General features: G+C 42.6%; 1 protein-coding gene across 4 annotated transcripts in view; it reads left to right on the top strand.

Annotated features, from left to right (window-relative positions):
• Positions 1–22646, top strand: part of Hdac8 (histone deacetylase 8) — a 222153-nt gene that overhangs the window by 6450 nt on the left and 193057 nt on the right. For 2 of the 4 annotated variants that reach the window (XM_051142030.1, XM_051142031.1), the window contains exon 4: positions 960–1101. In XM_051142030.1, coding sequence (XP_050997987.1) covers positions 960–1101 — 142 coding nt within the window. Of the gene's footprint in view, positions 1–959; positions 1102–3192; positions 3557–4131; positions 4394–22646 lie in introns of those variants that run through there. The other 2 variants (XR_007830194.1, XM_051142033.1) reach the window with 2 other exon arrangements.

The raw sequence follows: 22646 nt of genomic DNA, 5'->3' as shown, positions 1-22646 counted from the left end.
ATGTGTATATGTATATACATGCACACGTGTGTGTGTGTGTGTGTGTGTGTGTGTGTGTGTGTGTGTTATTGAGGATGGAACCCAGGACCTTGACTGCACTAGCCAGGCGCTGTGCCTTAGCTATATCCCTAGCCCCAGCTGTTCATTTTGATCCTGTGCTTTGGTCATATTGTGTACACTTTATGAGCTGAACACAACTTCCCCTGGTGGGGAAGAACCCTTTTGATGCTGAGATTCTAATGACAGTACTTAGGTCTATCTCTCAGCTGCCCTGAAATTGTATATTTTAAGTATATATTTATTTGGTTTGGGTCATTTTTTTTTTTTTTGAGACAGGGTCTCACTATTATAGCCCTTGATGGCCTGGAATTTGTCTCCTGCCTTCCAAGTGCTGGGATTGAAGGTGCATGTCACCATGCATGGCATTAAGTAAATATTTATATTCTGGCTGAGTTTTCTACCTTATCACTTCATTAACAGATTCATTAAGGAAAAAAACCCCTTAGTGAATTGTCAACAGCACAGTCTAGAACAGATTTGTCCAACTTGCGGTTCATGGGCCATATGCCTTCCAGGATAGCTATTAATGGTGACAGCAACATACTATGATGTCAAAGGTTAGGCACCTCTGTTCTAGTGGGTTCATAGAAAAACACTAGATTGGGAATCAAGAGACTGGTCCCAGGCCTAGCTCTATGAGACCACTGGCAAAATACATCACCTCTCAGGCATTGATTGACAGCTGGTGGGATATGAGCAGTTCATCATGAAGGCATTATCCTTTCTACCTCTCACATTTTAAAGTGTTCCATCCCCAACAGTGGAGATCTATCTGTCTCCATTGGAGCTGAGTTTAACTCAGAAGCTTCTTAGTAGGCCATGCTCTGCCATACCTCAACCTATTCTTCCTTCTCCAGATCATCTTTAATAGACTTTCCTGGGTTTCCCCCTCCCCCCAGGTTATGACTGCCCAGCCACAGAAGGGATATTTGACTATGCAGCAGCTGTTGGAGGAGCTACAATCACAGCTGCCCAGTGCCTGATTGACGGGAAGTGCAAAGTAGCGATTAACTGGTCTGGAGGGTGGCATCACGCAAAGAAGTAAGGAAATGGCCTTTCTGCTTTCTAACCCTTTCTTCAGTCATTCTCCCACTTATATAAACTTGTATGCTCGTTATAGTGACACTTCAGGGAACCATGTGTGTGTGTAGCGTTTTATAAGGTATTCTGAAAAGATGCAAGTAAAAACAGGTGACCTGATACACTGGAAAGCACTCCATCAAAGCATCTGGGTTGTGTGCAAACTTGGGCAAGCCTCCCTAGGCCCCAGTTTCTTCATCTGTAAAGGGACAGGGAAAAGGATATAAGTAGACAACCTACACACTCCTTGGAAATTCTGTCTCGGGGAGTTGGCTCTAGAAACAAGAACAGAATTGGAATAATTTGAGGACAATATAACTTATGATATTAAGGGAATGCATGCAATATATAAGACGAACAGAATAGCGGTAGGGAGAAGTTAATCATGGGAGTCTCAGGGGAGGTTCCTTTCAGACCTAATACTTGACAGAAGAAAGGAAGGGGTTTTTGAGTAAGTAGATAATTGATGAGAACAAAGAACAAAATACTTAAGCAATCAAGGAGTCTTACACTGGATCCAGTGATAACATGGGTCTCTCTCTTTCTAGGGAAAAAAAAGGCTTTTCTTAGGTGCTGCTTGCTTAGAGGAGGCCTTTTAGAGTTTTGTTGGTGTGTGTAACATTCTATTCTGTCTTCTTCCACATCTGGAGTCTTATTTGCTGTGTTCGTTGTACTTAATACTTGTTAGGGAAGGGAGATTTTACAGCTAAACTTATCTATGTAAAAAGAAAATAGCATTTGATTCTTTCAGACTGAGAGACAACACAGTTTTAGCATATGTAAATTTACATATTAGAATGGTGTTCTTTTCCAAATGGACAGGTTTCCTGGCCAAAGGAGTCCTTGTGAAATTAAATAACTAGAATCTACTTCCTTTGTAATAGAAAACTGTTAGTTTAGTAATGATTTTACATGGTCTTAAAGAAAGAAAACAGCCTGCTTTTGTTAGTTTTTGTTTCACTTTTTAAAGCTCAAAAATAAGCCCTGATCTTTTTTTTTTTTTAAATTAAAGCTGAAGAATGGAAAGAGGAGAGTGAGCGAGTCTGCATCCAGGGCTTCTGTCCTCTGGTGTTCAGGACAGCTTTCAGCAGATTCTGGCTGGAGACAGGCAGACTTGTGGGGAATGGAAATGACAGGTTTTCTGGGGATTGACCTAATTCAAGTCTGAACCCCCCTAGAGTCCCTGCAGAGTGGGGCTATAGGCTTATATGCTTACCTGAGACTAGGTGCTCACCTGTTCTTGTTCCTGGAAGTTCTAGGGACCCCAGCCTGGAATGTCACATATTACTGGGCAAATTGGGGTCTTCTCTTGGGCTTTTAGTCCCATAAAAGAATTTAAGAATAAACTCAGTCTAGGCATAGTGGCACATGAACAATCTTAGCACTCAGGAGACAGAGGTGGGAAGATCTCTTAGTTCTAATCCTGCTAGGGCCTCATAGCAAAATTGTGTCACAAGAAAGCAACATAAAATAATAAAATAAAAGATAGACTTAGCAGGAAGCTCAAGGACAACGACAATTTTATTAGTCTTTAAAAGGAAATCCTTAGGCCAGGCAAGTCTTGGTAGCTGCCAGGGAGGACGAAAAAGAAGAAGAGAGAAAAATCATGCCTTTCTGTAGGCCACTACATGGCTGAAATGAGAGCTTGGGAGGTGGGGGTCGGAATAATGGCAGAGAAACACAGTGAGAAAGCCCAGAGTATCTGGGAAAGCAGCAAGCCCAGGCTATGGCCAGTGTTCGGGGATGGGGATAAATAGATGGATGGATTATACTTTCCTGAGTCATTCAGAAAAGCATGTAGGCTTAACCCAGTCAAGGCTCCAGAAGCAACAGTACTGCATGGCTATGTGTGTGTATGTGTGTGGGGGGGGGGGGGGCTTCTGGGAAGGAAAAGTACACCTCTAATTAAGGACATAAATATTCCTCCCATCTGTTTAGCATGCCTTTAGGTGGGCTCTTGGCCTGGCTTGATTAACTCTTCTGTTTTGTGTAGCTTGGACTGTTGGGTCCACCAGAGACAGAACTTAGATTCTGGTTTCTTATCTCTTCCAGATACCCTAACAGTCTCTGCTCTGCAGATGTAACCCTGTCATCATATAGGAGATATGCTGAAATTGGGGACTGAGTAGGACCCATTTCCACCATGGAAATCCAGAGATCCAGTTCCAAAGCTGTCTGCCAGGTGCTCTGCTCTTAGTGTCTGGCCTGGGGTTCTGCTGGCAAGGCAAGGCAAGGCAAGGCAAGGCAAGGCAAGGGCCTTCATTTGGGAGGAGATAAGAAACCAAAGCTCCCATGTAGCATTTGGACATTCTTGGAACGGCTGCTTTAGGGGGCCCCTGCCTTAAGCTGCCTGCTGAGTTTCTATGCCCTGCTGTCTTCACTGTAATCACACTGTTTAAACTTTCCAGACACACACACACAGACTCACAGATCCCATTTATTCCTTAAACCAGCATTGACTAAAGTATGCCAAACAGCCGCTCCTTATCTTTAGTACTTGGAGATAAGGAGATTAAAGCAAAGTATGTTTTCCCCCAGTGCTGACAGGGTTCTGTTGGAATTAGCTTCTTGAAAACTTTGAGAGTACTGAAAGTGGCAAATATGTTCATGCTTGTTAACCCAGTAATAATATTCTTAGAACTCTATTCTGAGGAAATAACCCGATCCTACCATCAAGAAATTGATATCTTGGACATGATACAGTAAATTGCTACATTTGAAAGTTAAATAAGAGTGTTTTTTTTAATCCTGCAAAAGATTGATGAAATAAAGGAGAACTAATGCTACTTATTAAACATTAGGTATATCAAACTAGAATTATGAAAACACTCGCATAAGATAGCATGTCCCTCAAAGAGACCAATTCTGTCTAAGTTTAATGGATTGTAAAAGCTACATTGTGAAAGTACAGACCCACTGCCTTTCAGATTAGGGTGAATTGTGACTAAATTCCTCTTTCCTTTTCTTTATTTTCTCTCACTGTGAACATAGGCAAGCTGGCCAACTCCAGTGAGTCAGTTGGTGCACAAGATCCAGGCCTTTTGGAAGGGGGTAGAGCACTCAGCAACAGTATCCAGGAGGAAGAGAGAGGCTCCCAAGGCATTTTTATTACTCTCATGTGCTTTCTCCCCTTATCCCCCTGCCATGTGTTTCCGCCATCCCCTAGCAACTCCCTATTGAATAGCTCAGGATGCTATGATGCATTCAATCATCTGATCTTCTTCAGTCTCAATAAGGTTCCAATGTGTGTGTATGTATATATATTATATTATATATAATATATATTATATTATATATAATATATATGTGTATATATTATATATTACATAATATATATATTAAAGTGAATAAAATGATTTTTCTCCTGTTAGTCATTTTTTTTCTTTATTTGTTTTGGGTTTTTTTTGTTTTGTTTTGTTTTCTGAGACAGAGTTTCTCTGTGTAGCCCTGGATGTCCTGGTACTTGCTCTATAGACCAGGCTGGCCTTGAATTCAGAGACTGCTTTCCTCTGCTCTGAGCTGGTAGTTGTTTTTTGAAATGCCAACTCATAGTTCAACCAAGAACCTAGAATGGAGGGACCATTACTCCTTTCCTGACACAGACGAGTAAATAAACTGTCATTGGGGCTGATGCCTTACCGACTACTTCTACCTTCTTCCTTCAATTTCTACAGTTACAGCTTTCTCTGTGGAGACTTTTCACTGTTAATCTCTGGGGGCACTTAGTAGCATTTCCTTGATCCATTCAGTGGTTGTTTTTCCTCCATTTTTTGCTGTGGGTCAAGTGCCATCTGCTGGCAGTCAACTGTTATGGCCTCTTTTTTTTGAATGACATTTTCATTTTTTTTTTTTTCTAACTTTTAGCTTTCCTTTTAGCCAAGAATGACCTTGAACTCCTGATCTTCATATCTCTACCTCCAAGTGCTAAGATTACAGATATACCACCATGTCTGGTTTATTCGATGCAGAGGGTCAAGCACAGGGCTACCTGCATTTTATGCAAACACTCTACCAACTGAGCCACATGGCCAGCCCCAAAAGTGCTGGAAACTGAATCTGGGACCTCATGCATGCCAAGCAAGTGCTCGATCATCAAATTATATTCCCAACCTGGTACTTCATCTTTATATTCCCTAAAGTCTCTATGACATCTAAGGGGCTCAGTCTTGTGTGGGTGCATGGTTTAGTGTTTTATTCATGCATTTGGTGATGTACTTTACTTTGATTTCAAAGAGGCATTTCTACTGGACTCTCTTTACTAGTTACTAAATCTGTGCTGATATTTCCCCTCACCAAATGATCACTTTATAATCTGTAAAGTATGCCTCCATAAATGTTAAGAAGAGGTCAGTTTTATTCTTCACTCTCTCCTTCCGTTGCCTCACACTCTTACATGGAGATAGCTTCTCCATGGTTCAGAGGAAAGGAAAGCTTTAAGAAACTTAAGAGAGACTGTGTTCTCTCTTGAATAAAGCCTGAACAGGCAGGAATGCATATGGAGGTCACAGATGGAAGATTAAAGATGGAAATGGGGGCTGGAGAGGTAGCTCAGCAGGTAACGAGCGTGCTGTATGTGCAAAAGCAGATGTTCAGATCCACAAAATCCAGGCAGAAGCTGGGCAGATGGGTGGCTTCTGGTAATACCAACAGTAAAGAGGCAGAGGCACAGGGGATCCCCAGGGTAAGGGAGTCGGTGAGGTCAGGTTTAAGAGTCCCTGCCTCAATAAATCAAAGTGCAGAACAACCAAAGCTGTGCAAGATGCAGCCATTTCTACTTTGTTCTTTTCTTTTTCTTTGTTTTTTTTTTTTTTTTTTTGTTTTTTGTTTTTGGGGTTTTGGTTTTGTTTTGTTTTTGTATTTCTAGACAGGGTTTCTCTGTGTAGCCTTGGCTGTCCTGGACTCACTTGTAGACCAGGCTGGCCTCGAACTCGCAAGGATCCACCTACCTCTGCCTCCCCAGTGCTGGGATTAAAGGCGTGCAACCTGGGCTTCTACTTTGTTCTTATGCTCATGATCAGTGTTCAAACATATGTGGAAAAATGAAGACTGTTAAGACAAAATGTTCAATTATTACTTAAGACTCCAAATAAGAGTTTTAATGAGGATCCATACCTACCATGAACCTATTTATATTGCTGGTATGACACAAACAATTCCTTTGTTTTTTGATATGGGATCTCACTGGAAAGCCATAGCTACCCTAAAAGTTATAACCATCCTGCCTCAGACTCCTGAGTGCCAAGATTACAAGTAAACACATCAAGCCTGGAGCAATAATTTCTTAGATCTAATTTACACGGGAGAAAGTGATTTTTTTTAAAAGGATGCATGGTAAGAATAGAAAGGGCTGTTCATTAATCATGCTGTGACAGACAGTACCGTTTATACTCTCATCTGCTATAATAAACTAAAAGAAATGGCAGTTGGATTGAAGAGTTAAATATTTTAAAAAGCAAGTTATAAAACTGGGATGAAGGACTATGTATCAAGCTTCTAACAAGGAATAGTTTTATAATATTAGGAAGTAATAGGAAATAATCTCAAAGGAAAAGATCAAATCTGACAAAAAATTTAAAAATCAATATGACATACAAGTCTTTAAGCCACTTTTAAAACAAAAGATAAATACAGACTGACAAAGCCCATGTGACACAAAGATGACAACAGTTAGCAAGAGAGTATATATGCAATTAGAAGATTTGAGAAATGTTCATTACCAATCAAAAATGCAAATTAAAACAACTTGGTACAGCTAGGCAGTGGTGGGTCTCTGAGTTTGGGGCCAGCCTGGTCTAAAGAGAGAAACCGTGTCTTGAAAAACCAACCAACCAAGCAAAAATCCAACTTGGTGCTGGGGATATAGGTTAGTGGTAGAATGTGCAAGTGCAAAGCCTCCTATCCCCAATCCTACAGGCCCAACACAGAAAGCCTTTCTAAGCCTATATTTAAAAGAATGCAGAAAAAAAAAACCTCACTTAGCAGTAAGGGAATAAAGGAATGGTGGATTTATTCCATGAAATATTAGGTATGCTGTGATCTTTTGCTTTGTCTTTCTGTATGTATTCTTTTCTCCTGCATTGCTTCCTATACACTCTGGCACTGAGCTACATCTATCCCAAGCCCTTATGCTTTTATGTCATAGTGATTATGACAATTATAGGGCATTGTAATCTTATGGATTTTTAATATGTATCTGTAAAGTGGCATTTACAATTATATGTGCATTGTAATTACTTTAGCCCACACCTGAGGAGAACAGTGGGTAATGAGTACACTGGTCATCTTACAGCCGCAGAGTTCCTCATGAGTGTTGTTGGTTTTGAGACATCATTTCACTTTGTGGCCCTGGCTGGCATGGGACTCACTGTTCTGTTTTTTAAGTGCTACAACCTACAGGCATGTGCCACCATGCTTAGCTCATGATTTTTTATTTTATTTATTTATTTATTTGTTTATTTATTATGCATACAGTGCTCTGCGTGCATGTACATCTTCAGGCAGAGGAGGACATCAGATCTCATGATAGATGGTTGTGAGCCACCATGTGGTTGCTGGGAATTGACCTCATGACCTCTGGAAGAGCAGACAGTGCTCTTAACCACTGAGCCATCTCTCCATCCCCTCTCGTTATTTTTTTTTTAATTTTTCTCCAGTTTACAAAGGTTTTGAAGTGAGATGATAACCGCTGTTATAGCTGAAATTTACCAAAATAAAAAGAGGCAAAAGTAGAGTAGATATTACTGGGAGTTAAACTCTTTATTCTAATTAGTTTCACACTGAAACTTTCATAAATAGATAAATAGCACAAATACACAACATATGGTAAAAAAAAAAAAAACATAGTTACTATCATATAGAGAAACTGAAATACATTTTTCCTGCCAAATTTGAGAGATGCTTGGTAATCTAAGAAAATTAACTGATCCAAAAAACAACTGTGTGTGTGATGATACTGTCTCACTTATTTATAACATACCCCAAGGACAACAGGAGGGCTATCTAAACATTCACCAGTACTACAACGGTTAGGAAGTATCCCCTCTTTCTGGGATATTATGTAGCCATTAAAAATGTTGGTTAGCACTGGGTGTGGTGCCACATACCTTAAATCCCAGCACAGGGTAGACCAATCTCTGTGAGTTTAAAACTAGCCTGGTCTACAGTGAGTTCCAGGATATCCCGGAGTATATAGTGAGACCCTGTCTCAAAAAAAAAGGGGGGGGGGTTACTTAAAATGATTGCCTAACTAGAAAACATGCCCTTCATATGATGTCAGGGGATTTTAAGGCAGGTAGCTATATCATACATTCATTCACTAAGGTTAGACTCATGAAAAATTTTTGTACAACTGAAGAAATCTTTAAATATAGCAAAATAGCTGACTTTGTAAGTATGATATGGGTCTATATTTTATATGCATATGCATGAGATAAATTTTAAAACTAATATAACGTATACGTTTTTAAGCCACCTAAAATTTGTACATGTACACATATCTTTTTCTGTTTCCTCTATTTTCTCTGATGTCCTTACGTTATTTTTATAAGTGGGAGGCAATGATGACATGGTGCAGTGAGTGTGTGTGCTTGTAGTCATGTACAAGGTGGTATGTAGGGACAAAGGAGTCAGAGGTTGCTCTCTCATTTGGTAGGGATGGAAATTGCCAAGCAGAAGGATTGATGGCAGCGTAGCCACCAAAAAGTATGGTGCGGCTGGGGAACCCTAAGGAGCGAAATGGTCAGAGTAGGACAGCAAGTGAAGACAGCATTACAAAGCTTTTGTGAGTCATACTAAAGAGTCGTGCATTTTTCCCTGGTGGTGGTGAGGATTTATGGAAGTGTGCTGATTGAATTAGAGGCAGAAGATACAATTGCGATCATTCATTTAACAAACATGAAGCTCTTAGTGTATGTCATATGCTAAGGAAACAAGAACATTAAGAGGGTCTTATTAGTCAAGGGAGGTTAGATTGGACAAATGGTCACTTAGTAAACCTGTTTTAAAGGACTACTCAAACATAGCATGGCAGTACATTTCTGGAATTTCAGAATTTTGGAGGCAGAGGCAAGAGGATTGCAAGTTTCAGACCAGCCTGAGCCACATGGTGAAACTGTATCTTTAAAAAGTGGGGAGGTGGGGCTGGAAAGATTGCGCAACAATTAAGAGTACTTGCTGTTCTTGCGGAGGACCCAGGTTTGGTTTCCAACACCCACATGGTGGCTCAAAACTGTCCATAAGTCTAGTTACAGGGACTATGATATCTTTTTCTGATCTCCACTGGCTCCAGGCACACACACATACACATAAAATAAATATTAATCTTTTTTAAAGGTGGAGGGATTTTACAGTGCATACTGAGTGAGCACACTCTGAGTAGGATGCTAGTATGAATAATGAAAAACCATCAAATTGTGTTTGTTTTGTCTTGTTTCATAAAATTGAGCCCTGAGTAAAACTATGCGCTAGTTCCCCCAACAAACAAATAACATGCCAAGGCTCGCTGTATTTTGCTTAAGGTCTTTTCTTTTTAAACAAAATTGTATGGTATTTCAAAGTGGTGTGTTGAGATTCTTGCAGCATGGTTTTTAAGAGCTGATTTTGGGCAGGGTATTTAAGGATTATCTTTTTTCCTGCAAGCTTTATTTTAATCTACTCAGTAGTCACAACTGTCTGTTCTAAACTATACTTAAAAATCACTTATTTTCCTTACTCATTTTCTTCCTTTTCAATTGTGAATTAGCCTGCCATATTGATATTTTTAATTTTGTGTGCTCACTTCACGATATCCTGTATTTTATGCTCAACTTGTTACTTTACTCTGTGATAAATTACTCCTGACTTGCTAGGTGATCTGTCTGATGCTCTAGGAGACTCAGAATGAACGGATGGATGGGCTGGGTATTGGTGCGCAATTAAGAGGATTGCTTGAGTTGAGACTGATAGTAAGTGGTCCGTTCACTAGCAAACACTTTCATAGCTTTTGCATCCCTAGGAAATCCCCAAACCTTTCTGCTGCCAGGGCTAAGGTAATAGCTGCTTGGTAATGAGAATGCCCCCATTATCAGCAAAAGACTAGTGCAGCCTTTTTAATACTGATGATAGTAACTTATTCATGGAGCATTTTAACAACTTAGTGGACTGCAACAGTGATATGAGATCCATGTATGAGAATTGCATGGAACTTGTTTTGGGTGGAGGTCAGGTGCACTTTCGAGTACTAAGTCATCACACAAGATGTCACGCCATTGTAGAATGGAATGACTGTGGACTCTGAAGTAAGACCTAGCTGGAAATCCAGGTGCTACTACTTAGTAGGATTATGTCAGGAACAGTGTGCAGAAGCACAGAGAGGTGTGCATCGTGGGGACTCCTGTAGACAAGTGACCAGAGATAAGAGTTGGAATGTTCTTTATGTGCCAAACTAAATAGCTTGGACTTTGTCAAGCTTGGCCATTTTTTCAGTGGTTTATACTGTCTTTGTCCTTGAACCTCTCAGAAAATCCAAAGAAAACTGTCTCTTTGTAGAAAATGTACACAACAAATTGTCCTCGTGTTTTCAGAAAGTTTCCTAAAACCTGTTCTGCATCCCAGGTTAAGAACCCCAGCTTCAGACACTGAAGAGTTATGGAAAGGAATTTAGCCCAGAGTTAAATATCTCTGTCGCACTTGTATCGTTTGTTTGTTTGTTTTTGGGTTTTGTTTGTTTGTTTTTCGAGACAGGGTATCTCTGTGTAACCCTGGCTGTCCTGGACTCACTTTGTAGATCATGCTGGCCTCGAACTCACAGCGATCCACCTGCCTCTGCCTCCCGAGTGCTGGGATTAAAGGCGTGCGCCACCACTGCCTGGCGGCATGCTTGTATCTTAGAAACATGACAGTAAGTATAGTTGGCAGATAGATCCAGGGGAGAGAGGCTGTGAGCAGGGAGATCTGTTGGGGCTTGCCATGAAAATCTACCTAACAGGGAGATGAAGGCAAGAGCGCTTAGCATAGAAGAAGAAATAGAGTCAAGAGCCATCTAGTAGTAGAACCCATAGGACTGTGACCATTTAGACATAAATGACATAAAAGAAGTGGGTAGCATGGCCTTTGTATGTAGATGGCTGCCTTTGTTAAGTTCCGGGAACCAGGAAAGTGCATGGGGGGATTAGTGTGTTTATATCTTATTGATGGTATCTGTTAGAGAGCTGGTAAGAGGATGCAGCCCTGGGGTTCTCCACTTCGGTATGTATACAGAGTATCTGGGGAGCTTGTTAAAGTGCAAACTCTGGTTCAAGAGGTCTGGGCAGAGCCTGGGAATCTACACTGACAAGAAACTCACTGCAATGCTACTCTATAGACAGTACTTAGAGCAGCAAGAGGCCAGCACTACGGGGAATCACCTTCAATGAAATGAGAGCCTTGGACTTAAATAGCATCATGGGTACTTTTTGTTGTATGTTTGTTTGTTTGTTTCAAGACAGGGATTCTCTGTGTAGCCATGGCTGACCTGAAATTCACTCTGTAGACCAGGCTGGCCTAGAACTCACAGCGATCCGCCTGCCTCTGCCTCCCCAGTGCTGAGATTAAAGGCTCATTGTGGGTACTTATTAAAACTAGGGAACTAGACCAAGTCTCCGGGAAAGAATGCATAGAATAGTAGGAGATCAAACAAATGCTAAGCCTTGTGGAATGGCGGTTACTGAAGGGCAGGTGGAAAACAGGTGTATCTCCATGTAGAGCACATGATTACCATGGCTGAGGACTGGGACTCCATCCTCGTGATACATACACAGAGAGACAGATAGGCTAGTAAGACAAAAAAGTCTCTGCTAGAATTTTGAGAAGGGATAGTCAGAGAGATGGGAAGTCTCAAGAATGACTTTCCCCATAGAAACCAAGGGTAAAAATGAGCCTTAAAAAGACACATTGGAGCAGCCATATCTGACACCGTTGTGCATACATTTGCCATAGAAGTAATGGTGCCCCAGAGGAGCAAAAACTCATTAGCAAGGGCGACATAACTCTAAATGTTACAATAATTTGTAGCCCTGCAAAGGGACTCAGGACATAAATACATAGATACAGTGTATGTATGATACTAAAGTTTCATGGCAGGCGGAGGTGATTAAGAAAAGCTATCCTAAAGGGATCCTAGAGTGGGAGCCAGGCACCATAGTGAGAAAAGGCTGAGAAGCAGGACTGTAAAGAACTGAAGATCAGTAAGGTTAGGGGAAGGCATTCAGAGGGGGAAAGGGGCTGAGCCAGGCAGCTAAAGAGATAAGGAAGGGTGTGTCAGGAAGCCACAGCAGCGTGACAGAGGCATGGCAGCGTAAATAAGATGTAAAGAGCAACATAAAATAAAGGTGATGCAGCACCCCAAAGAAGCAGGGAGCTCTCAGGGAAACACGTACAGCTCAGTATTTCTGGGGGGCTATGGTGCGATGTGGACAATGACAGAAGACGAAGTAGAAATACAGGAAACTTGTGAAGGACTTCATGAATATCAGAATTGCACAGTTGAACAATGTTAACTTTGCCACCAAAAGTCACCCTGCTGGCACAAACCAGGACTCTCCGCTATTTGGGAGGCTGAGGCAGGAAGGAGTTCAAGGCCTGCCTAGGCTGCAGTCACAGATGCGGGTGGCAGGAGTGTGGGGGTTGCCTACCAGCAAAGGGAGAGGCCTGCTGAGCTGCCTGCTTTTGTGTGAAGTGACTCTTGCCTTCCTTTCATTGTCCCATGGACCTCTTTGAGTCATTGGATTCCTTTGAGGTCAGTCCATTAGGAAGTCACTTTGTCACATCCAGATTGTCTTAGGATGGAACTCACGCTACTCTTGTAAACAGTTCCAGAAGATTATTAGAACCAGCCACAGGACAGTGACTCAACTTCCTGGATTTGTCTAGATGACACTGGTACATAGTCCTTCCTCATCCTTTCGCCTCTCTGGTGTGTCTTTCTGTTGGGTTCTGCATCTCAACTTGCAGTGCCTTCCTTCGTTGTGATCTGATGATGCACTTAAAAACCCACATTTAAAACCCATATTTCCAGGCCAGCTGCAGTTTCCTTCCAGCCGCTCACTGCAGCCTTCCACCTGCCTCCTCCCTTCTAGAAAAAAAGAGATCATTGTCCAGCTGACTGTGCTTGCTGTTGTTGTTCCCTGAGTGCTCCACTTGGGGGCAGCAAGTGATAGGGCCAGAAGGCTTTGCGGTGTGTGGTTTGGCACGCTCTACAGGGGTGTATCCAGTGAGACTTCTGGCTCCTACTTAACTCTCCAGTTAAGTTCAAATGGCAAGAGCTGCAGTCCCAGTACTCCCATCTTTTTACACATCCAATGGAGTGAATGAAAGTGACTGTACTACAGTTCCAATTCCCTGGAGAGCTTTGCACAGTAGAAGTTGTTACCATAGCAGCCAATGTCCTCCCCCACCCACCTCCTCCTCAGCTCTAGCCTTACCAGCATGTAGATAACTGCATGAAAAGGAGATCTGGGTTCCAAGGCAGCCACGTCATCTTATCACCAAGGCAGGCGCCTCATTTCATCCATGGATGGCATGTCCTTGTCCCTTGCCTCTCAGTCCTTTCCCAGGCAGGTACCTGCAGAACAAGCACATTACCAGGGAAATCAGTGAGCAGCTTGGACTGTCCTTTTGATACATGCCCAACCAATAAGGGACCAGCTACACCAGTTCCATCAACTACTACCTCTCTGTGCCTCTGTATCCTCATTTATAAATTGCAGGTAATAATATTACTCACTTCATAGGATTATAAGGATTAAATGTGATAATTGCACTAAAGAATATACCAAGGACCCTGGCGTATATTCAGTTCTTGATAAAAGTCATTTATTATATCCACGCTGGATTCTGCGTCATCTCAGGCAACCTCTCAGTCCTTGGTCTAGTAGGTTTAACTGCTTGTACAGCTGAAATCAGGCCTGGTACAGTTGCATTTCCCCTTCATGCATATACTACCCCTGGCTGGGATTAGACTATTGTCCTACGCATGTCAGAGTTTTGTTGCGGGGTTTGGCTACGAGCAACTTTACTCTCCTACTCCATGCCTAACATTACAGAGAATTGCCTTTTCAACCAACTTCTTCGCCTAGAATCTGACTAATACCTTTGAAGTAAATAAAGATACTACCCACCAATATACTAAGAGCTATCCTATAATTAATAACAGTGACAGTTTAGCAGCCTTGAGACAGAGGATCTACCAGCAAAGGAGCTCTCTGAACTTCACATCAAGGCCTTCTCTAAAACCCAGCTTTGGACAAGGCCTTGGAACAGGTTTCATCAGCTTCTCTATCTCTTCACCTTGGCCTTGAGTTGCTTTCTGAAAAGAGAAGGTGGAAAGTCTTTCCATCAATATAATCTTCTCAGTGGAATCACTATCGGGGCGGGGGTGGGAGTGGACCCTTTCCATTGGCCCAGAATCTCCTAATCGATTCATAAGGTTACAGCCTTCACAGGCCTTAGCTAAATCAAGAAAGGAAATGACTGGAGAATTCCTCTATGGCACTCCCGCCTTCTTCCAGCAAGTGAGATGCTGAGCTCTTCATAGAGTAAGTGGAATTCTCTTGGCAATGATTTTTAGAAAGTCTTCTACTGTACTGTTAGGCTCTCTAGGCTAGGTGCTAATGCAATGATTACAGTGGCACTTTTTCCGGGCGCAGTCCCTAGAAATGAAAATAGAGCCTCTAAACTACAGCCGTGTGTGTGTGTGTGTGTGTGTGTGTGTGTGTGTGTGTGTGTGTGTGTGTGTCTGTGTGTCAGGGTGTGCATGAGCTAGATATTAACCTTTGTGAAATGAAGTGTTCTAGGTGAGTGAAGACAGCAGCAGCTCCAGGGTACCTCTGCACCTTTACCACCCCAATATCCATCCTCTTAAGAAAGAGGAGGGGCTGGAGAGATGGCTCAGTGGTTAACAGCACCATCTGCTCTTTTAGAGGTCCTGAGTTCAATTCCCAGCAACCACGTGATGACTCACAACCATCCATAATATGATCTGATTCCCTCTTCTGCAGATAAAGCACTCATATACAATAAATACATAAATCTTTAAAAAAAAAAAAAAAGAAAGAGGATTTAGTCCTATTTGGAACACACACACACACACACACACACACACACACACACACACACACACACACACAGCCTTCTAGTAACTCAAGCCCCCCCATTTACTTCTACTCAAGCTTTGGCCTGTGTTGTGGTTTTGAATGATAATGACCCCCATAGGCTCCTATGTTTGGATACTTGGTCTTCCAGACCATATAGGAAGGCTTAGGAGGCGTGGCCTTGTTGGAAGAGTGTCATTCAGTATAGGCTTTGAGGTTTCAAAAGCCCATGCCATTCCTAGGCTTTCTGCCTTGTGCTTTTGGATCAGACGTAAGCTCTCAACTACTGTTCCAGCACCATGCCTGCTTATTGCCACACGCCCTACCGCGATGGTCATAGACTAACCCTCTAGAACCGTGAGTCCCAAATTAAATGCTTTATTTTATAAGTTGCCTTGGTACTGGTGTTTTGTCATGGCAATTGAAAAGTAGCTAAAGACAGCCTGCAATCTTGACTGATGTCACCAACTTGCAGAAGAACCTGGGTACTTTTCGATCCCTGCCCTTGTACCAGTCTTTTAGGTCCCAGCCTAGGTCTAGTGCCCTATGATAACCAGAGTTCTTAGTGATCAAGGCTGCTTGGAACCTAGGGCGGTGCTTCCTTTAAAGGGAAAGAGGCAGCTTGCTATTAGGAGCTCAAACCATTACATCCTGGAGCAGCCAGAGCAGACTTGGAGACTGTAGCTTATGAGGAGGCAACTGAAATGTTTATAGACCCAATATTGCAGCCATTTGCCTCTAGCAACAGCATCGGCAGCGGGCAGATGTTATAGCACACAAAAGTTCAAGTCCGTCGTGATACAGCCCATAGGGTTTATGTCCCTAGATACACCATTCTGTTGGAGCTGGGGGTTGCCTGTGCCTATTGGTTCCTCTTCTAACAGTCACACTTCCAAAAGTGTGAACAGCCTGTTCACACTACGCACTTGATGGAGTGTCAGCCAACCAGCTGCACATTAATCCTAAAGGGAAGATTCTTAAATCAGGCTTTCTAGGACTGTGGCACCAGTTTCTCTCCACGTTCTTTTGAGGCTCAACACTGCTGGAGAACTCTGAGCCCAGAGGATCTTTTTTGTTTGTTTGTTTCTGCCTTGCATCTTAGCCTGTCCTCCCGTGTGCCTCTATGATTCTTCCAATTGAGACAAAGCCAACCAAGGCAGCCTCCAGGCCCTTGAGACGCTCTTAGAATAAACGCCATTGAAGATTTTTCTCTCCTCCATCTATAACTTCTTTAAACTCCTGGTGAACCCCTCTTAACTGTTTGCCTAGTCCACACTAGGTGTTGCCGCCTTCTTCACCTAAGAAGCCCTCCCCTTTTACCAGTGCCAGAGCACTGTTCTGTGGCTACAGCCCTGTGAGCCAGCAGCTACCCTGAATGCCACAATCTGACTCTGGAGTTCATCCGGAAGAGCTCACTCCAGTACTCTTCTCTAGTGTATTCCTTACACCTGCTGTAAGCATCAACAAGCCAGGGTTTGTAAGTGCCTAGACACCTCATGTGTGTAATCCCAGAGGGCACATTCAGTTGGTCTTCATCAACAAGGCATGAGGATTAAAAATAGGGACTCTGAAACCAAGCAGTGCTGGTACATACCTTTAATCCCAGCACTTGGGAGGCAGAAGCAGGCAGATCTCTGTGAGTTGGAGGCCAGCCTGGTCTACAGAGTGAGTTCCAGGACAGCCAGGGCTATTACACAGAGAAACCCTGTCTCGAAAAACAAAAACAAAAAAAGAAAGAAAGAAAGAAAAGAAAAGAAACCAGGGGGGCCTGCACAAACTGCTGTACCAACCAAGGACAATAAATCAGTAAACTTAGACCACCTGTTCAGATCTAGCCAATGGACAGCATATTCTCCACGGTTGTGTGGAGAGCAGGGACTGACTCTGACATGAACTCTGGTGCCCCCTATTTGACCACTTCCCCTTGATGGGGAGGCCTGGTGGCACTCAGAGGAAGGATAAGCAGGCTACCAAGATGAGACTTGATAGGCTGTGACTGTATTGTGGGGGAGGAGGTCCCTTTGTGTCACAGACCTAGGAGAGGGGAATAGGGTGAAAGAGGGAGGGGGGAAGGAACATACAAGTGAGATGTGGTCTGAATAAATTATAAAAAATATTTAAAATTTTTTAAAAAGAGGGACTCTGAAGCCACACTATCTAGGTTTAAGTCCCAGCACCATCACCTCCTATATTGCCCTCGAACAGCTTAGACTTTCTCCCCTCAAGTTTCCTCACATATAAATGGTGATGATAATAGTGCCAATCTCATGGAGCAGGTGTATTATAAGAAATAATGTACATAGCATAGAAAGAACAGCAGCCCCCGATACATACTAAACACCAAAAAAATGCATTCTGGGAAGTTGAATATGAAATCTGCTAACTAGGTTTTTTTCCCCCGGCAGTGTGACTCCAGTTAGATTGCCTCTCAGCACAGGTCCATTCCCCCAGGACAAAACTTGAAGGACTTTTACCCCGAAATATTTGAAATGAACTTTAGTCACCTACCCACTGCCGTCCTACATCAGAGCAACTCCGTTTCCTTCAGGCCCTGCCTCTTTCATGGTCGCTCCTCAGGTTTCTCACTGCTCCATGGTGTAGTCCAGCTACATCGTACTCTCTAGTCCGTTCCAGTATTTAAACTTGGAGAGAAAGAGAGCAGTTGTTTGATTTTCCTTACTCACAAGTTTGTTTATTTTATTCGAATATTGAGAAAATGGTGGTATCATTGAAGAGAGCCCTGTTTTAAGCAGGTTCACAGTTGCTCTACCGCCTGATTCACTGGCAAAGTTGTTGACTAAGAAATAGTTTGGTGGGCCCCAGGGGACACTGTTCCAATAATCCTGGTGTATCTACGCTTACCGCATTCTACCTTAGCACTTCCTGAAGTGTGAGTCTGGTGTTCACTTTAAGGTCCAGGTACCAAGACTTAGAGTAAATTGAGGCCCTGTCTGTCCCTTCCTCTGCCCCCTCCTCCTGACCCTGGAGCAGCTGGGCTCCTCTGCTCATTCCTCCTGATGAAGGCAGAAAGAGCATACTGGGAAGAGGTAAGGAAAGCATGAACAGATAGCAACCACAGAGGTGAAAAGGCTAGAGAGTGCCGGGGAGCAGTCTTGCAGGCATCACTAGTGGAACTCAGTGATCGAGCTAGGCACATTGACTCATGCCTATTATCACAGTACATGGGGACAGAGAGAGGAAGATTGCCATAAGTGTGGCATCAGTCTGGGATATGTAGCCAGACCTTGCCTTAATAAATAAATAAATAAATAAATAAATAAATAAATAAATAAATAGCCCTCTGTGATCAATTGGCTGCTGAGAGTAAGTAATTAAGTAGGTAGAAATGTTGTTTTCCGCCGAAACTGGAAACAGCAATCAAAAAGCACACTGAAGCTAAGGTAGACAAAGCACTTGCTGCCAGACATGAGGACAAAGGTTCAGATCCTCAGAGTCTGAGTCCATAGTAGGTGGGTGTGGTAGCCTGCCTGTAATTCTAGTGCTCAGAAGGGAGAGATGGAATCCCCAGAGCAAGGTGACTAGCCTGTGTCAGTGGGCTCTGGGCTCAATTAAGAGCCTTGATGAGTAAGGTTGAGAACAGTGAGGAAGACATCAGATGTCAGCCTTGGGTCTCCATGCATGTTATCCACCCACATGCATACACACACACACACACACACACACACACACACACACAGACATAAAAATATAGAGGTGCTGTCATGGTTAATATTTTAACATATCCACTTGACAGAAACTAGAAACAACTGGGAGGGAGAGGGGTGTATCTTGATCACATTAATGGATGTGGGAAGACCTATGTTACTTGTGCACAGAACCATTCCCAGAAGATCTTGGACTATATAAACAGAGAACAGGAGCTAAGAAGCAGCATGTACTCATCACTCTCCTTCTGACTGCATGTAACGTGACTAGCTGCTTAGAGCTCCTGGTGATGAACTGTATCCTGGAACCATAAGCTAAAACAACTCCCTTTTCCTTCATGTTGCTTTTGTCAGAGCGTCTCATCACAGCATCAGGAAAAGAAAGTAAGATGGAGATTGGTACCAGGAGATGGGTCATTGCTGGGTAGATGTGACTGCTTGGTTCTTGGGCCTTTGGAACTGTTTTGAGGCTGGAATGTGGAAAAGTTTGGTGCTTTGGTCTTAGAAAAGCTACTGAGTGCTGGAAGTAGAGTTTATTGAGCTGTCAATATCTAAGAGTTTTCTTAAATTGTATCTTCAGATGTGTAGAGTTTGTCATGTCCTTCTTCCTGTCTGACACCTGTGCAAGCTACTGTCATTTCTCTTGGTTTATCACAGCAACTCCTCCAGCTAGTGTTCTTGCTTCCGGCCTTGCACCGAGCAGCCACCCTGATCCTTCTACACCAGAAGTTAAATCCCATCATTCCTCTGCTGCACTGGCTGGCCCCCCCCCCTGTTTCATGTAGAGTAAAAGCAAAACAAACAAACAAACAAAAACAAAAACAAAACAAAACAAAACCATGCTGTGAGCTGAGCACAGTGGCTCAGGCTTCTGATGATCCCAGCACTCGGGAAGCAGAGGCAGGCGGATCACTGTGAGTTCGAGGCCAGCCTGGTGTACAAAGCGAGTCCAGGACAGCCAAGGCTACACAGAGAAACCCTGTCTTGAAAGAGAGAGAGAGAGAGAGAGAGAGAGAGAGAGAGAGAGAGAGAGAGAAAAGAAGTCCATGCTGTGGTCTGGTCATCCCTAGCAAATGCTCGTGTCTCCTCTCCCTTGGTAAACAGTTCATCTCTCTTTTCACTATTGTGGCCACTGGGCTCCCTGAGTTCACCCCTAGGCCTTTACCCTGGCCATTCCATTTTCCTCCTCACCCAAAGAATACCACCTCACTCCCTTTTCCTTGCATGGCACTTTCTCAGTGGGACATTCCTGTTCATACCGGTAGCCTGCCTAGAACTGTACCCAGCATATAGCAAATCCTCAATAAAAATGTCTGGAGGGACAGATGAGTATGAAAGCTGAAATAGATGGCAGAAAGACAAAAGTTGGAAATGCTGATTTCCAGCCCTTGAGCTAAGTGTCCCTCTGGTGTTACCAATCGACTTATTGATTGTTAATGTTTAGAAAATAGGAAAGGGAGAAATTAAACTGCTAAGATAAGCCAACGCCTTATCAAGGTAGGCTCTCAATAAGTGTTGGTTGATTCAATGGTAACCGCTTAACGGACTGGATGAAATGATCAGAACAGAGAAAGAGTGGGGAGGGGAGCAAAAGGAGAGGCTGTGGGTGGGGAGAGGTGGGGGCAGGGAGGAGAGATTACTGTAATCCCAAAGTTAGATAAGTAGTCTGAGTGTAGTGGAGTTTATCAAACATTAACAGACTGAGCTGTTACGTAAGCATTGTACTTGAATCAAGAGACCACTAGAGGGAGCACAAGGCTAAGCAAGCGTGTTCTCTTAATGAAATTCTATTAAGTCATTCACTTTTTCTATTTATTGATCCAGTCCTCGTCTAAACTCTTTCATCAGTTCAATGTTCTTCTGATTTCTTTCACGTGTCTTTAATAAAGATTTATGATTTGAATGGAAGGATGAATGTTTAGAATCAACCCATTGTCACCTTGAAAATCTGTTTTACTAATGAACTGGGGTCAGATGCTGTCCCTTGAGAAATCATCCTTCACAGTTCATGAGCTACTAATAAATAAATAGTCGTGGTAGTTCATCCTTAAAGAATCATTAGGTCAGAAGAGCAAGAGTCATGGAGTTTGTATCTTTTACTTGTGTAAATGATAGTGTCAGAGCACTGGTAAGTTAGGTGTTTGAGCTGACCTTTCAAAGCTCTGCTGGCCTGTGCCCTCCACCCCCACCCTCGCCCCCCTCCCTCCCCCCTTCCGCCTCCTGGAGTGCGGACAGCTGATAAAGGCCTTGACTCCCCGGAGCTTGTTTGATTCCATGGAAATCATTAGCTCTACTTCTACACACAGAGATTGCATTGCTTGAGAAGCCTGCTGTCTTCAGTGTGCTGTAGGGCTATGGAGTTGTTTGGGATGAGCAAAGGTTAACAGACGGCTTGATTGCCTTCGTAATCATTGATCCTATTGAAAATCTCTGATGGGGTTTCAGTGCTGCATTTGTGGCTGTCTGAACTGGATTTCTGAGGAATGTCAAGTCCTTGACCTGTTGTTATTTCATGGTTGAAGTCTTTTACTGCCCTTAATCTAGGCCTGCGAGTTGAGCCCTCAGTATTAGGGATTTTTCATTAATAGGATAATTTCAAATGACCTAAAATTAGAACTTTAAAAAAATTTATTTTTCGAGACAGGGTCTCTCTGTGTCGCCATGGCTGTCCTGGACTCACTTTGTAGACCAGACTGGTCGAACTCACAGTGAGCCACCTGTCCTCTGCCTCCTGAGTGCTGGGATTAAAGGCGTGCGCCGCCACCACCTGGCTACAATAGAACTTTTAAATAAACTTTATTTACTAGAAGAAATTTAAAGGTATTTTAACACCTCTCTTTTTATTTTAATATTTTTAAGCATCTATTTTTATGTTAATTTTGAACACTTCTTGAAGCAACTTCTTGCTAGAAGAAGGTGAATATCCTTACATTTGTGATTTTTTTTTAAATCCACTGTTCACTCTAGAGAAAGCCTTTCTGTTATCCACACCCAGCGAGTTCATGCTGTCTCCTCTGCTCGGCTCAGGAAAGCTGAGGGGGAATTGTACACACAAATTCAAAATCCATATTTATCTGCAACTCATTGATCTTTTACTTTCTTTCTTTTTTTTTTTTTTTTTTGTTTTTTTTTTTACTTTCTATTTTTTCCTGATGTCCAAAATAGTAAGAAGTCTCATTTTCAGTTTCTGTTTAAATGGGAGAAGAACCTAGAGGAGAGGTCTGGGGTGGCAGAAGCAGATGGTGGTGCTCAGGGCAGCACTGGCCCACAGCATTCCATCCTGTACAGTCTTCTGCAGCCTGCCTTTCGAGATCTATCATTATCACCAAGTAAAACTCAGCTTTTCTTTCTCCCTCCATGTGTTCAAATATTTAATCTAATGATGCACACAAATTCTCATACGACTGATACTGCTAACTTACTTGGGATGTCAGCAAGCTACATTTGCTTCCTAACTGGCCTCTGTTAGAATTTTTAAAACCTTTAATTTCTGCACCTTTCTAGAGTTAAGGGATATGGCTCATTAGATTGTTCCGGAAACTAGGGGGAAAATCAAAGTAAGGCACAAATTGAGAGGAGTTTAAAACTGGTCTTGTCTGATATGCTTTAATAGCATGGCAGTAATAAAAACAGAGGGTGGAATGACTCAAGTAGTAAGTATGAATTTTATTTCAGAAAATTAAGGTTTAAATTTTTCCTTTTATGTGTATGCATATTTTGCCTGCATGTATCTGTT

This window comes from Acomys russatus, chromosome X, assembly GCF_903995435.1.
Source record: "Acomys russatus chromosome X, mAcoRus1.1, whole genome shotgun sequence".
Classification (NCBI taxonomy): Eukaryota; Metazoa; Chordata; class Mammalia; order Rodentia; family Muridae; genus Acomys; species Acomys russatus.
Note: the sequence above shows the minus strand (reverse complement) of the source record. Positions and strands in the feature narration are given on the sequence as shown.